Raw genomic sequence first — 17,878 nt, forward strand, 5'->3', positions numbered from 1 at the left:
CACATTATCATGGAACCGCAAGTGTCCAAGTTAGAGAGGTTTTACTGTATATTCCTAAGTGTTAACATGATTACATGATTAGGATTTAATTTTTAGTGATATTTTCAAGAACTATTAACAAAAGTTAAGAATTGTACTGTGTTGTCCTTCCATCATTATAACTCTCTTTTCCAACAAAATGTTATCACAAAACAAAATATTATTCCTGTATATTTCAGGATGGGGGGGGGGGGGGGGGTGAAAACTCTTAATCTCCTCTAAATATAGTTGTGCCCTTGAATATTCTAGAACAGAAAAGATGCATGAAAAGGGACATCAGAACACCCTAGCAATGAGACCTGTCATGATCTGTTGCACTTCTCTATCAATCATTCCACAAGTAATCCTGCTCCTTTAATAAAATGCAAAAGTTTATTGACTTGGATCTCATGATGATCACTTCAATTCAGCAGGTAAACTCCAGAGTAACAGTATCTGTTGTATACATGACTTAAAAATTGGTTAGTATGGAGCCATTTTGAGAGAGGTGCTTGATTAAGTCAAAGGTTCTAAATACTGCCTGTTTGGTAGCTATTGTTCTCCAGTTTTACTTAGTGAGATCATTGAAATAATGGACTTTCTAAGTTTCTGTGCAGTTACAGACTTTCAGTATTTTATCTTTTTTCAACTCTTGTGGTCCGTTAAAAGTCATTTGCCAACCCTGTCAGAGATGCCGCAGGTTTAGGTCCTATGTGTGAAGTCTCAGACACCCGAAGGTGCCTGTCTTCTGAGTTATAGAAACCTGTTTTGCCAATAAATTGGCAGTATCATTGCCTCTTTGTCTTGTCTATGCTGCCAGTGTTAGAAGGTATTGCTGGCAGTTTCAGACTAGTTTGGAATTAACCTTGGAGGAATCAAGTGCTTTTAATGCAGCTTGGCTGTCTTAGAGGGAATACATTTTCTTGATATTGTAGTTCATATTCATATCTCCATTATACATATGCCTTTATGGCATAATATATTTCGCCTGGAACACTTTGTTGTACTGCCTGGTGGTGAAACTTACTTTTCTCCTTTTACACCAGTATCTGTTATTGCTTTGTACCCATCCAGCTCTCAAGTTGAAACAAGCCTTCTAATTTACTACAGTCATTATCGTATTAAGTATGTTTCAATATTTATAATTTGAAATGAGTTGTCCAATTTCAATCAACTAAGGATAAGTTGCGCTGAGTTCAGTGTTATGAATCACTTGCATTCATCACTGGTTCAATCTGTTTAGGGTGACTAAGTTCTTGTTCATTTCTTTTAAATGAAAACTTGTGTTATATTGTTTCATATAGAGGCCATAACATTCAGTATGAATTTACCTACCTGGTACTGAACTGTTAAGGTTTGTAAGACATGTATCAGTTCACTGCTTGTTATGAGGGTAAAGATATCCCTCATAAATCTGCTTAGAGCAGAACAAGAATAGAATTTATTTACATTCCATAAATCCATCATAGGCCCAAGCCAAGGATGTAAAACATGTCATAGCACAAATACAATACTTTTTTCTAATACAAATATAAATTACATAGTTATGGCAGTAATTTAAGTCAACTACAGTGTTATCACAAAAATAATTACATAACAAATAGACTCACTATTGCTTGTAATAGCTGAGAATTTTTGGTTGAGTAAATTATTCTTTGGAGTAGGAGTGAGATAGGGGATCCTCTTTTAGTGCTGGCTTAAATTTCTTTATATTGTGATTCAGACTTCTTGTAGTAGAAGGGGGGGGGGAGATTATTGAATAGCTTAAACAGTAAACTCCTTTTGAATCTTTACTGAATTTTGTGTGTGGCATATGAAGGTTATATCTGTATCTTTTACTTGTATTGTGGATATCTGAGTTTGATTGAAATTTTTTTATGGTGTCTACTACAAATGATAATGACAGCAATAATTTACTGGCTAGTAAATGAATATTAAATTTCTTAAACAGTTCTCTACATGAAGCTCTCCCTTTTGTGTCTGTCGTGTCTGTCACTATTCTAATAATTTTTTTAAATGTAAAATATTTTCTTGTTGTCTGTTGAGTTTCCCCAGAAAATAATTCCCTACGACATGATTGAATGGAAGTAAACAAAGTTGACTAATTTTAAAGTTTCTCTTTTCATGAGTGATGTGACTGTCCTCATAGCAAAGCATGATTGTATTAGTTTAAGCATAATGTATTGAATATGTGTTTCAATTTAATGTTTTGTCAGTTTGTAGACCAAGAAATTTGGCTGTTTCTACTTCATTTGCTTTATTCTCATACCCTATACCTAGAGTAACAGTTTTTATTGGTAATACAAAATTTTGTGTAATTTGTTTTATTAAAAGTTTATCTGAGTTTATTGGCTTTAATCAATTCATTAAAACTAGCTAAGCCATCATTCATGCAATTTTGGAAACAGTTTCTCGATGTGAAATAATAATATTAGTATCATCTGTAAAATGTATGGGTGTAGACTGAAAGTGAATGATTGGTAATAAATCATTGATATGTGTGAGGAAGTGCAGAGGACCAAGTATTGAACCTTGAGGAACTCCATGCTTTATAATACCCCAATTTGAATAGGTGCTATTATTCAAATCTGGTGATTTTATTACTCCTTGTTGCCTTCTGTCATGAAGGTATTATTTAAACCACTGGCCAGCTATATTTCAAATTCCATAAATATGTAGTTTTGACAGTAATAATTTGTTTAAAGAATTAAATGTTTTAGAAAGATCACAAGATTTTCCACTGCTGTGCATTTCATTATTAAGCACACTTAAGATGTCTCTAAAATTGAAAAGGGCTTTGTCAGTTGAGAGACTTTTCCTTTATCCAAATTGTTCACTTGCAAGGGCATTGAGTTTAAAATGTCACTTACTCTTGTACAAGACTTTCTCAGTATTTTAGAGAAAGCTGTTAGTAATGAAAGTGGTGTGTAGTTAGATATATGTGATTTTTCACCTTTCTTGACACATTCTGACAAACAGTTGAAGGGAAGAATTGTAGGGGGAGATAAAGATTGGAATATGTGACGCAGATTTTTGAGGATGTGGGCTGCAAAAAATATGTGGAAATGAAGAGATTGGTGCAAGATAGGCAAAAATGGAGGGCCACATCAAACCAGTCAAAAGACTGATGACAGACAAACAAATATGGAGGTTTAACTTTTGAAAGTATGAGCCGATGTAGCTGAGTCATTGTAGTGACTGGCTGTGGACTGGATGACCGGGGTTTGATCCCCGATGGGGCACAGGATTTTTCCTCTAGCATCTGCATCCAGACTGGTTCTGGGACCCAATGAGTAGGAACTATACCTCCTGTCTCCCCTAGCGCCTACATGGCATATAGTGGGACAGCTTTACATTTTACTTCTGATTATGTTAGCTCAAAATCACCTGTGAGAGTTCTGTATATAGCTAGGACAAGTACGTTAGAGAGTTCAGTTGTACAACACAGCATTCTATGTCTTGTTCCTTGAAGTGATGCAGTAGATTCTTTTTGACAAAAATACTCACTCTTCCTTTTACCATATTTTGTCTACAGAAGTATGTTATTTCAACACGTGATTTGAGGGGGAAGGACATTTCAACGAATTGATCACATTCTTAAGTCTCTATACCAACATCCGTTTTTGTGCATACATAATATATATTAAATTAAAATATTCCAACTTGGTCCAAGATGTCAGTGACTTAGTATCATTGGAAATATGTAGGAATAGGTCAAAATAAGAGAAACTATAATGTAATTTTGATAATACAACTATTGTTGTTTGTTAGGAGGTGATATAAATCGATCAAGTCATTGTGCAAGCAAAAGACACACAGTTTATGGTCACCATATTGTAAATATTTTACTTGTGTTTTAATTTTAAAGCTGTAAAACATGGTCTGAAATTGATAACATGGTAATGAACCTCCAGGATCTGTAAGAGGTAGAAATTTTATTGACTAGTGGAATAAATGTACTATCAGCTTCCCAAGAAGGACATTGTTCCACTGAGTTGCTTGATGATGTCAGTAGCTCAGACTTGATACCATTGAGTAGTAGGATGTACTGAATAATGAATTGGAAGGGTCTTGGAAGGTAGTGCTCTATTTTAAAATATTTTTCTGGAGGAACTATGGGAAACTACAAAAGAATGCAGTTAGAGTAGCTAGTCACCAAGGCCAGGAGACTCAAATGGGGTTTACAGATGTAATATCTGGTTAGGCACATAACCTTATCTGATAGTTATTTCAATATGTGACACATTTTTAGATCAAATTTTAGTTTGTTTTTTACATTGTCAGATGTTAATTTGTTTATTATGAATTTTATATTTTTGGTTTTAATCTGACATTGAATCAGAATGTGATTTTTTAATTGTCAGATGAACTCTGATAGAGGACCTGAAGGAGTTCAGACAGCAATAAGTTTCTGTGTTATTTTTGAGAAATCTATCCACATAAAATTCTTTAAGTGACTGCCAATGCTTATTGTTTGGCTTGTTTGACTTCCATTCAGGAACTTCATTGTTGGTGTAAATCTTAACATTCAGCCTGAAACAAAGTCCCAGCACTTTCTGTTAATTTGTGATATGTGATAACATTTTATATAGCATTGTAATTGAAGTATTTGCTGGCTAGAAAAACCAACTGGTGAAAAGTCTTGTATATGTTTGTGTTGAATATTGTTGCAGTGTGCTGTTTCTAGTGAAGGATCTATTGTGTTTTTTGCTGCTATTATTAATTATGTAGTATATTTTTGCATGGGTTTATGTTTCATTGCATGTAAATGTTATTGTTTTATATTTGTGTACTTACTAGCATACTTCAGTGGATCTGGGGTAGCTCAATCAGTACAGTGACAGACTATGGAATAGCCTACCAGGGTTCGATCCCATAGAGGGGATATTTCATCTAGCTGCTGGGGCCCACCAAGCCTCCTGTCCAGTGGGTACTGGGGTCCTTCCCCAGGGGAAAAGCATGGTTGGAGTGTGATGCTGACCACTCACCTCTGTCTAGTGCTGAGGTTAAGAATGAGTAGGAGCTATGCAGCCTCTCCTCCCCAAGCATCTACATGGCATGTAGAAGGATAGTTTTTTTTCTTTTCCCTCACATATTTCATCTCATCTAGAAAACTGATTTTTGGGGAGTACATGCATTTTATTTTTACCCTATGTAACTCCCCCTTTTCGCTGTCTTTCAGTTTGCTTTCTGCATTATTTAATTGAAAGAAACTGCACCACTAGGTTCCTTTTCATACTGGAACCTGGAATTTTATTAATTGTGACTGATGAGTCAGTGATGATAAAATGTAGTTTATTAGAGCAAATGTGGAGACCATTCTATTCAGAGCTGTGATATCTAGGTTTGTGATTGGCAGAATGTGGTACAGTTTTTTCTGTATGGCTTTGTGTTCCTCATTACTTAGTAAGTCTGGTGAAAACTTTGAATGTGAAGAATATTAGATTCTCACTAGGGAACAATGCTGTAGGTCCCCTTTGTTGGCTGCATTGGGCTTTGGCCTGAATGGTTAGAAGCCATAATTTAAGTACAATATGGTACAACCTTTTCCCTCAGTATCTTTAGAAGTGTAATTTTCTGTATCAACTAATGGATGATGTGTTATAAATGAGGACAGTTTATTGAAACATTAAGGAAATTTATTAAAAATGCCATTAATGTACACCTACTGTTGAAAACATATTCACATATTACTTAAAAATTTCTTCATCAGAATCAGTCATTAGCCCATTAGAATTATGGCATGGCTTTTGCTTCATTAATCATCTAGTATTGGGTTTAATTTCTGTTGATATTTGCATGTAGCTGCTCAAGTGTCCATCATAAAGATGTGTTGTAGTTCTTGATTTTATTTCTTAAGCAGGACAGTTGCTCACATCCAAATACTGCCATCAGCAGCAAAGTGAGTTTTCTGAAATCATGTAACTTTTTTTTTTGTTATACAAGGTAACACAGCATTATTAAAAGTCTATGCAAGCCACACAAAGCACACATATAAGCCACATGTGTCCCATGGGTTTAGAGAAACTTCTTAATTCAAGTAGTTCTAAACTTTGAAACTTCATTATTAAGTTCTTCTTACCCATATGTTATTTACTGTGCTGCATATATGCTTGATGAAGTACAGTAGCTTAGTGTGAGATGACCCATGTAAACACACTGTTTTATATAATTGTCTGCTGTTCAGTTGACTGTGTATTTCAATGATAGATATTTTATATTGTGTGTGTTTGTCATCTTTAGCACTATAGGATCTGTTGTATGATCTGAAGCTTTCATAGCGACTAAGTATAATAAATTCTCAGGATACTAGCCCTGTCAGGTGACTTAATGAAGTAAACACCACCGTTTTGAGAACCATATTCATCCTTGTCCTTAGGGTACTGTAGTTGTACAGTACCCTGAGGTCGAGGACAAAGATTGTTCTCAAAATGTTTAAGCCACCTTACGGGACTGGTAACCAGAGAAGAACTTATTATAGAATCTATTATTTGCACCAAATCTTTTCTGCAATTGTTAAAGTGTCATTAACTCAATGATGGCTTGTGTGCCCATCCATCTATCTACCCCATGCTTAAAATTCAGGCATCTATCATGAACATTGATTGTTCAATTTTTGTGAAAATCAATACAGCATGCAACTGGTGGACAGCCATTCTTGGTGCTCTTAATCTTTTGTTATCAACGTTACCAACATATCTGCTGTAAGACCTTCTCAGTGAGGGACAGAAAGAAGTATAATTCAGTGTAGGTTCTTGAAGCTAGGTTATATTGAATGGCTTTGGATTTGGGAAATTTATCTATTTCATGTTTGTGTTGAGAAGATAGCTGAGAAGTATAATATTTATTGAATCTGTTGGTAATCTGAATTACTGAATATTTATATGTGAACAGAAATAATTCTTAAGATTCCAGCAATTTATTTTTTGTATTTAACATTCGATGATACAGTGACATAATACATTATTTGTTACTTATATACTCCATATTATAATTTATGTATTGAAGAGATAAGAACAATGTTTGAGTTATTGTTACAGAATACTGTTTGGTATTTATTTTAATCATATTCCTTTTTTATAACTAAGTAACTAACTAGATGGCTTACGGAACCCGAAGGTTCATCACCAAATTAACCAAAGACCCTGTCCTGGGATGACAAAACCCAGTCTCCTTCAACTCCTATCTCCCGTAGATCCCACCTAAGATTATCCTCCCATCTATGTCTAGTTCTCCCCAGCTGTCTCTTCCCCTCAGGCTTCCTCACCAGTACCCAGTACACACCTTTTTCCCCATCCACGCGCGCTACATGCCCTGCCCATCTCATTCTTCTTGACTTAATCACCCTGACAGTATTGGGGGAGGAGTACAAATTATTAAACTCATCATTATGCAGTTTTCTCCAGACCCCATCATCTTCTCTACTAGGCCCAAATATCTCCTCCACACCTTATTCTCAAACACCTGCAATCTGTGTTCCTCCCTCAGAGTGACAGACCATCTTTCACACCCATATAAAACAACAGGCAAAATTATTGTTTTGTATATTTTATAATCTTCAGGTTCTTAGAAATCAGACGAGAAGACAATATTTTTAACTGAGAAGTAGCAAGCATTTCTATAATTTAATCTCCTCCTAACTTCCTCATGAGTATCATTTTGATTTGTTATTGTTGTTCCCAAGTATTTGAACTTTGTGACACTTTCAAAGGATTTATTAGCCACCCTAAGATAATTCTGCCTGCCTGTCTTCTGATGACGAGATACTAACATGTACTTAGTTTTTTCTGAATTTACTTCCAGCCCCACCTGTCTACTAGCCTCTAGTAAAACTTCTGCGTTCCTCTTTATTGTATTTATATCGTCCCCCAATAAATTAACATCATCAGCAAATGCCAATAGCTGATGTGTCCCATTCAATTGCAAACCCTCCTGCCGATCTTGGACTTTCCTGATGGCATATTCTAGCGCAAAGTTGGAGTCAAAGCATCTCCTTGTTTCAGACCATTCTTGATGGAAAATGAATCGGATAAATATTTTACCTATACAAATTTTACGAGAAGCTGAAAATAGGGAAAACTGGAGAGCTCTTTTTGGGCAGAGCAATGGACTTGTTGTAAGACAGAACACTGAATAAAAAATACAAATTTTGCTACAGGTTTAATTTAAGCACATTTCATTAGACTCACTAGCTTCTTTGGTATATGAAAATTAGTGAGAATATTGTATGACACTTCTCTTTTAACAGAGTCATAGGCTTTTTTGAAACCTATAAATAATTGATGTATGGTCCCTCTGTACTATGATTTTTTCTCTAGTATCTGACGGATGCAAAAGATCTGATCAATTGTTGATCTGTTACGTCTGAACCCACACTGATGATCCCCAATAATTTCATTTCACATATGGAGTTAATCTCGCCAGAAGAATGTTTGATAGAATTTTGTGTGAGGTTAATAGTAGGGAAATTCTTCGGTAATTACCTCACTCAGTCTTGTCCCCCTTCTTATGAATAGGAATAATTATTGATTCCTTCCATTGCTGTGGCATCTCTTCCTTATCCCAAATTAACTAAATAAGCTTGTAATATATATGCAACCCTTTGCCACCTGCTTTAATTAATTCTGCTGGAATTTGATCAATATCTGGAGATTTATAACTTTTCAACTTCCCAATGGCTAGTTCAACTTTGTCTAAACTAGGTTCTAGCACCCACAGTTCAGCTGTATATATTTTAATCTTTGCAACATCATCAGTCTCATGAACATTTAAGAGCTAGTTAGAGAAATTTTTCCACCTATTCGAAATTTTGATTGGGTCTGCAAGTAAATTGCCATTATCATCCTTTACCAGTTTATTCTGAGGTTGATATCCTTTCCTAAAATCATTTATGCCTCTGTACAGATCTCTGATATTGTTGTTTGCTATTTGTCTCAAGCTCAATAATTTTTCCTTTCAGATATTCCCTTTTCTTATTCCTGAAAGTTCTAGTAGCTTCACGTCTCATGTTACATAGATTATCCGCATTTGTTTTGTTTGGGTCCTGAAACCATTGAAATTTTGTTTGCTTCCTTTGATCTATTAATTTTCAACATTCTTCATTCCTTATTTTGCTTTCCCTTCAAAAGAGTATAGAGCACTTAAAATTGATTCAAAATAGGAACTGTTTTCCTTAGTGACCATGAAACAGCAGTTGCTTCTCCTACAGTGGGGTATTACAGATGATATGTAGTGTGGTTGCCACAGTAACAGGAGAAAGACCATGTATTCAGTCATTCTGTGTTTCTGAAGACTTCACAGAAATAACATCATTTCTTTTAAAATTGTGACTACATATAGCAGATTGCTTTATATGGGAGTTTCTTCAATTAAAGTCACTTCAAACAATATTATACAATTGTGTCTGTGATTCTTTGAAGTTATTAAACATAGAAATTCTGGTAACTAGGAACGCCATACAGGAGATTTTATTGAACATACAGGACTTCATTTCCACAAGGTTGGCTACACAAGACATGATGAACCTATCTTTGCCAAATATATGGAGATTAAGTTGACACATTTGGCACCTTCCTGGTCTTTCCTACTGTATTTTTGCTGGTTTCTTTCTTCATGCCCCATACCTGCTCATAATCCCAGTCTTCTTCCTTCACATTTCTTCCATTGTTTTATAAATTCCTTGTAACTCCTTTGCATTTTTTCTTCGATGTTTTCAGGTGTTGGACCACCCACTCATCCTGGAGAACCAGGATTTTGCTTAGTAGGATTTGAGTTTTTCAGAGCAGTGAATCTGAAGATGGCAGTCTTCTGGGTTCTAGTGCCATATAGTCTGGTAGAAGTTTACCATCATTTTAGAGGTACTTGCTGCCACCATCATCAGGGCAATCATCTCTGAAACATAGGTGAACTTCTAGCAGACTGCACGGCGCAACAAACCCAGAAGAGCCATCTTAGGATTTTACTCCTTTACTCAGAAGGTTCCACTTTTAAGGCTTTGTGGCAGATCTGGCACTGTTATGCTAGGTAGCATTACTAAAGAGTTGTTAATCATACTGGCATAATTATAATCCCACAGATAATTACCAGCCCAGGGAAGGCAGTCTTTGTTTGTCAGAGAGTAAAGTTATAGTTTCTCTGCCTTTACTGACTTTTTCAATTGTAACAGCTTAGACTTGTATGTAGAATTATGGGGCTCTTAATAACACTGCTTGAAAACCACTGATCCACCCAATTCACAGCTGTCTGCTCTTACCAGTGAAATTTATTGTGCTCAGGAAACATCTGCATTTGTGTGTGTGGTTTGGTAAGTGTTGTCTCATGTTGTTATTTTTTCATTTTTAATATTGTGCATTATAATGTCATGTTTTGTGCTGTGCATTTTGTTTGTTCTCCTTGTAGGAATGAATTACTGGGACTTGCAGGCATGGTGAAAATAACCAATTCTGAAGAGAATTTGAATCATAACCAGCACTCAAATGAGACTGATGCTTGCACTGTGATTGGCAGTGGCGTGCCTTGTGCTGACAACACAGAATCAAACAAAAGGTTGTCTATGTCAAGTACTTATAGTTAGTAATAATGATTTCTGTTTTCTAATGCTTATTTGTTTGCCTTGTTTAATGCTTGCTTTTGGTGTGTTCTTCACTGTAGATAAGAAATTTACATTTAATTTAGAAAACAAATACAGGAAGATCTAACAAAAAATGTGAATGTTTGAACAATTGATAAAACCTCTTTACTATCTTTGCACTTGTCTGAAACAAGTGAGGAAGCACCACAGGAAACCTATGTCATACCTAATAATTTAGCTAAGAATTTCCTAAAACAAGTTAGCTCATTTAAATGGACAGGAGCCTGGAAGAATTTATTTTTATGATCCATTATGCATCAAAGTATGCAGAGCAGGTTTTTGGTAGTTGTAATGGCATAGCATATAGTTGAAGGGAATCATAACAACCCCATTACACAGAAGTGAGCCGATTGGAATGACAGTAATGCCGTATGCTTTAAATTTGTTTTTGGTCTTTATTTGTTTACCAGCTATCCTGATTGAGATTTCTCATGATTTCCTTCAGTCTTTCTGGACAGTGCCAGAATAGTACCTTCAAACAGACCTTGACTTTCTCCTTCCAAATCCTTTATTTACCATGTCTTTCAGTTCTCTGCAGTTTAGATATCATCATTAAATAACATGAAAATAAATTGAGATAAAATCAGATTTTCTCATATTTTATGTGCAACAATCCAATAACTAAGCATCTAACAAAAGGCTTATATAAAGGATTTCCATTCATTTACATAATTTACCCAGAAAGGTATGGGCCAAACAATTAACTTTTAGTAATGATTTTATTGAGATATCACATTTCAACCTTCACCTGATGTGTTTTGATTATTATTTAGCCATCGTCTGGGGCTCACACTGTTTAACTAGTTATTAAAAGCTGACCACTATTTTCAGTAATTCCAAACATATTTACACAGATTGTTGATATCACATTTTTGCTGCCATTAAATTATTAACATGTTCTTTTTTAAATATCCTAACCTGTTAAAAGTTTTTACTGAATTTTTGAACTTGAGATTAATTAATGAAAACTGTTCATTCCAGTCTTACTACATTTATGGTATTTGGCGCCTGTGCTGCAGCCTCAGCCTTTCCACTGTGCGCTATTACCGCGTCAGTTGTTGCCTTTCGTAGTTGGGCAGACGAGGTGATAGTGGGATTGTAGGAACATTGTACAGTGAAGTTTACTTACCTCCATTATAAGAGATGCTGAAAATGTTTTGTTTACAGGCTTGGGTACATTTCCCACACTTTCCAAACAGATCTGTAATTATTTTCCGTACGTATGTGACACTTAAAGGTAATTATTTCTTTAATTCTTCTTTTTTGTGGATTGGTCTAGTGAACTTAGTTTTGGGTGTTCTTCATGCTCTAGCATGAGTTAAAACACCTTATGACCCATCCATGTCTGTCTGAAACATTTTTCCTAGGCAGTGCGCAGCCTACATTACTGGTGGTCATTGTCACATAACATTGGGAACCTATTGTTGGTATTATTACTATTGTCATTGTTGTTCCAGCTGTTATTTTTCTGATTGTTATTTCTACTTATTGGCTTTGCTTTGCCAAATCGGATACCCCTTTGCCTATACCATCTCACCAGCAGGACTGGGAACACCTTTGACAGGCTTTAACATTCAAGGGGCTAGGCCACTTCTGCCATCTGGCCTGTGGACGATTGGGACCGCCCCTAAGAGGTTTTGCCACCCACTGAGTTAGGACACTTTCAGGGAATACTGCTATAACTTGTTTGGATTCAACATCTACCACCAGAATATGCCATATATTCCATCTTTCAAGAACATGCTTTTGAAACCAGAAGGTTGCTCCCGTATTTCTGTGGTCTAAATGCAATATCATTTATTTGGAATATTAAAATTAAAATAGCTCACTGCAGAGGAGAGTGCAACTGATATTCAGAACCTTATGAAGCAGGTTATCAAAAATTCATACATGGAAGACTGGAAAAATGCTATTTCGCATATAAACAAATTGAAACACTTTACTGGGCAATGGATAATTTTTAGAGGAAGAAGTAGAATAGATTTTAATCAAGTTTGGCATGGAAGATTCTGACACCAATTCCAGCAATGGTAGTGATTTGTCCATATCTGCCTGAGATGCAGATGATGATACATACATTGCCATTCCAATTACAGAATAAATGCCGAGGGATTGAAACAGCCCTAGTGAGTGAGTGGTCCCTATAAACTTTGCATTTTTTGCTCAGTCAGTTCATTCGTCGCCCTGATGATGGAGGCAGTATGCCCTCTGAAACGTTGGTGGACATCTGTCTTACTACACGGTGTAACAACCCAGATACAGCAATTTTCATACCCACTGCTGTGAAAACCTCAAATCCTACAACTCTTATTTAGTTTAAAATACAGTTGATATTGCCTTAACTCTGAAGGATGTGTGCAGTGTGTTACATCATCTTCTTATCATTTTCTTGTAGATATCATTCACAAGGCATGGACAGATATAATCCTCCATTCTGAGTCATTTCCTTGTTTGTTGTAGCAGTTGACACCCGATTATAGCATGGATTTACAGGTGTCTTTTCTAAATTTTATTATCAAAGTTCTTTAAATTATATCTTTACTGAATTTTTTTTATACTTGATCCAGTCATACTGGTGTGAACCAAGGGTCACACCTCAGAACTTGTGACTGCATAGAAACAGTAATTCACTGCCCCTTAAAGTTGCCATTACTATTTTCTGCTATGGGTTTTCGTTTATTATAATGCACTTGCATCTGTACTCTGCAATTAATACATATTAGTATAACAAAAACATCTTCAAAATTTCCTGTGATGCAGTTCTCTGAATGAAAACTTTTATGGTATCATAATTAGTTAATTCTAAACTGCTTGATTGTTTCAGAGTAGTTATATGGCTGTTCTGAAACTTCAGTGTACAGCACTGTAATAACAAATATCTACCACTGGATTCTATCGTTTCTTAACACCTTTTTTTTTCTTCTGAGATCCACTTTATTATTATCCTTGTGTTTGTTTTTGTGTCTTCCAGTTGACCTCTTTCCCTGAGATTTTTCAGTCACAATAGGAATGAGAACATTATATACCCATACACCTCCTCACTATCACCTTTAGTTCTTCTTACTCAGGGATGGGGCCATTATTGGTTAGGTAACGGTAAACCAAAGTGAGGTGATTTTTAAGTGGGTCCTGGCTAGCTGTTAGTGGAGTTATGAGGTCATCTCAGAGATATGGGTATGCATTCAATCATGCTGCATTTGCAGTAAGCCAGTAATTATTATTATTATTATTATTGGAGTTGAAGTTCACACAAAACAAAAAAATAAGAAACTTGAATCACTTTTTTTCTGGCCGTTTCCTGGACAAGTTGAATAATAATTTGAAACTGATTATCCATGCAGCAGCATTGAAGGGCGACCACTGTCTACCAGGACCAACACTAAGAAAAACGTTCTTTTTTTGAAACAATGAAGTGTTTTAGTTTGTTTAAATGTGCAGATTCTAATTGGTGAGCCAGATTGGAACTTAGTCCACTTCTTGGTCGAACAACTAGTTCAAGTGAGAGCAATTCCTCTCCTAATGGCTAGCCACAGTAGGGCAGAAGTAGGGTGTGAAATAAACCTAAACACCCTCAGCAGAAATTTTCACTAAGTTGGGTTTCCAGTCCATGTTCTTTGTGTAATATAAATTTTAAAAACTGATGTCTTTCATAACTTAGATTATATCTTGAGGAAACAAGCCGGGGCATGATCTACGGTCTTGTCTGGCTACAGTTATTTATAGCCACGTGCTTAGTGTCATAGCAAACACAGTTACTACTGCTTGCATGTTGAAATGCAGAGCCTGACTTGATTATCTTGGATGAACCAAGCTGCACATCCAACTTTTCTCAATCTACTTGATTCAATCACCTTACATTATTACATGAAAAGTATAACCCATAAAACTCCATGTTATGTAATTGTCTCCATTTATTTGTTTAGTTCATTCGTCCTTCAGACCAGATATTTTTCTCAGCTTGTTTCATATGTCATAGTGAACTGTGTTTTGCCACTGTATTATTACCAATTGAAGATCCATAAGACTACTGAATAACCTGAACCTGATGGTAGGTATATCAGTTGGTACTGATAAAATTGTATCCTATGGTATTGTAGAAAAATATTTGATATAGGTATAAATTTAGCATATAAAAATATTTCTTGACACTTTCATTATTTATAGTGTGAGAGAGATTTTAAATTATGAATTTGAACCTGATCTTCGTCCTCTGCAGAATATTTTAGTCTACAGTGGAGATGGTATTTGTTTTGTAAAATGTCTAAACCAGGTGTGTCAAATCCCTCCACCTCTAGTCTTTTTGTTAACAGTTGGTTAATTCCTTTACCTGCCCCAGCTTTGTCAGTGAGGTTGTAGAAGGAGTAGAAAATGTATGTGCTAATTACCTTCTTCCATTCTTCTTAGAGACCTTCCAACTTCCAGTGGAAGAAACGTAGATATTTCCTACAAGAGAGAAAGTTAACCATGCTGCTGGTTTGAATTGTTTATAAGCTTATTCTTTGAACCAGAAACACGGTTTCTTTGGTTTTAAAGTGCTTTAAAACAGTGAAATAGTCAGTAAGAAAGTGGTGTATAAAGTGTGTGATTTAAGTGTTGCATAGTCTGGAAATACAACAGATTGAAGTTTTCACTTTTGAAAATGTGTGCCACTAATGGGAAAGAAAAATGTCACCCCACTAGCTACTTCCAGCCACAAAATAATTGTGAATTGGACAAAAACAGTGCAGAAGTACAAGGAATAATTTTGTCAGCTGTGTGGTTTGTTTGCAGAGATTTAAGACCAGTCAGTGTGGTAGAAGGTAAAAGTTTTGAAGCATTTATGGTTGAAATGTGTCCCAAGTATCGAGTTCCTTCACTAAACACAAAATAAGGGGTGAGACTTCTGACATTTGTAAATGTATAGCTGAAAACTGAATTAGATTGATATTTTAGCTTTAACAATAGATTTCTGGTGATCATTGTCAATGGATACTTACATGGGCATTATGTGTCACTACGTAGATGAGGAATGATTGTTCAGAAGCATTATTCTGGAAACCATGCAAGTAAATGTTTCCCAAATGGTGAAAAATATTTTAAGTTCTATTGAAGGAGGTGGAATCTAGAATTCATAGTTGTAGTGTATGTAGCAAGCAATGCCACCAATATGGTAAATGCTGTTGCACATTCAGGAAGGAAGTGTATTCGTTCTACTGCTTTTGTATTACATTCAGCTTACAAAATGGTTTGAAACTGACCCTTGTACATACCCCTATACTGGGAGAAATGCCTCACATGGTGGTCAATTCCACATGAGCAGACAAGCCCAACAAAGCACAAATTGAAATGGGAATTTCTTCAAATACATTGACTCAGATGGTTTCAACACATTTGAATTCCAAACTTGGAATGCTAAGATCTGAAATCAGAGTCATTAATGCTATTGTACTGGAAAAAGAAATCTACAGACAAATTAATAGTCACAGGCAATGATTTATGTAAGACTGAAGCCCTTTATAGAGTTCTGGGCCTGTCTGAGGAAGCCACAGATGTACTTGGAGGATGAATGTGTGTTAACAGGATCATAGGTTGTGGTCATGTTTCATAATTTAATTAATGCTTTGTGGAACCAATGGTGAATGAAAGCATGTTTATTCATGATAAAGAAAAAGCAATAAAAGGTGACATTTTTCAGGGAATCAACAATCTTGGAAGAAATTTAGAAGGAATATGCTCTTTGACCCCAGTGTCAGGACACGAGCTATAAAAAACACAAATGATGAAAAACCTGAAAGTGAGATGCTAGTGATGAATAGGAAACTTCTCTATGATAGTGATGATGATTATGAACTCACCAGCTTTCAAAGTAAGAGGTGACGTGATTTAAAATTGTGAAAAAGTGCCAGTTGACTGGCTCATTTAGTGGAAAGTCAGTGTTGAAACTTTCCCAACACTACAGTACCTGTGTACACTGGCCACAAGTATGCTGTGTGAATGATTATACAGTACCACAGGAAGAGTTATGGTCAAAAGTTGTTTGTACTGTACAGGCAGATGTGTAAATTACCCGTTTTCGAATGGTCTCTTCATAGGAAATTCAAGTCGTAATATACTTGTTAACATTTGTTGCAGTCGCTTCCTATACCTTTCATTTCATAGTTTTGTGTTGTATATTATGTCTTTTGGGAGTAAATTTTTAATGTATGGAGATAAAATGTGGTGTAAATGAGAATAAATTTAATGTTAAATAATACTGCTAGTTGTACTGCAATTGCAGCAGCAATTAAGGCTGAGAAATTTTTTAACTGAACACTTATTTACATCAAACTAGGCTTTTTTTCTGATCAGTAGGTTCCCAAATTAGGTTGCAGGTGGAGGAGAGGGCCTCCAGATCTGAGTGTAGCTGCAAGTTTATTTAATCAGCAGTTGCAGACAGCTGACAAGGAGTGATCTTTCACCTTGGAAGTTGGGTAGGCTGCTAACAACTCCCCACCATAAAAGAACTTGATGTTACAAAATTCTACACAGGGCCTGAGGCTTGGCCAGATTATTTATCTTCTGTGGAGGTTGACTTCAAACATAGATTAAATTAATGGGTATCAGTGTGGATTTCAACATAATTGATCACATATTCTGCATTTGTCAGATACTGGATAAAATATGGGTATACAATGGGTACCGTACATCAGCTATACGTGAACTTCAGGAAGGCCTGTAATTCAGTGAGGTGGGAAGTATTATACAACATTCTCATTGAATTTGGTATACCAATGAAACTTGTTGGGCTAACTACCATGTGTTTAAATTAAGCTTAAAATAAATGTGACATTTGAATTCCTCAGTTATGAAGATGTAGTGTTATTCTTTTGGGTTGTGATATTATGTGGACTCAGGTAGACACCAACATTTTTGAGAAACACAGTCTTCATATATGATTTGAAGCTTTCACAGTAACATAACTCAAAATCTTCTCAGGTGATCAGCCGTGCCAAATAGTTAAAAGAAGAAACCGAAGTTTCAGAGATGGTCCCTGGAACGTTGGTTTCTTCTTTTAACCATTTGACGCGGCTGATTGTCCAAGATATTTTCATCTGCATGGCAGAAGACAATATGTTTCTCCAAAATATTGGTAGCTAGCTGTGATTCCACATAATGTCAACCCAGAACATCAGCAACCCATAGTAAAATCTCTATAGGTAAACATTTGTTGCTTTTCTTGTTCAGAGTGTTTTATGATGATTGCTATTTAAC

General features: G+C 35.7%; 1 protein-coding gene across 2 annotated transcripts in view; it reads left to right on the forward strand.

Moving 5' to 3' along the window:
• LOC110828613 (uncharacterized) overlaps window positions 1-17,878 on the forward strand; it is a 37,178-nt gene that overhangs the window by 3,247 nt on the left and 16,053 nt on the right. Inside the window, exon 2 of one of the 2 annotated variants that reach the window (XM_022061476.2) lies at window positions 10,417-10,563. The exons of the other annotated variant lie outside the window; for it this stretch is intronic. Coding sequence (XP_021917168.2) covers window positions 10,417-10,563 — 147 coding nt within the window. The remainder of the gene's footprint in view (window positions 1-10,416; window positions 10,564-17,878) is intronic. 2 annotated transcript variants of the gene reach the window in all.

This window comes from Zootermopsis nevadensis, unplaced genomic scaffold (assembly GCF_977971745.1).
Source record: "Zootermopsis nevadensis isolate Lab colony 2312 unplaced genomic scaffold, Znev_1.0 Znev_ptg000008l, whole genome shotgun sequence".
Lineage (NCBI taxonomy): Eukaryota > Metazoa > Arthropoda > Insecta > Blattodea > Termopsidae > Zootermopsis > Zootermopsis nevadensis.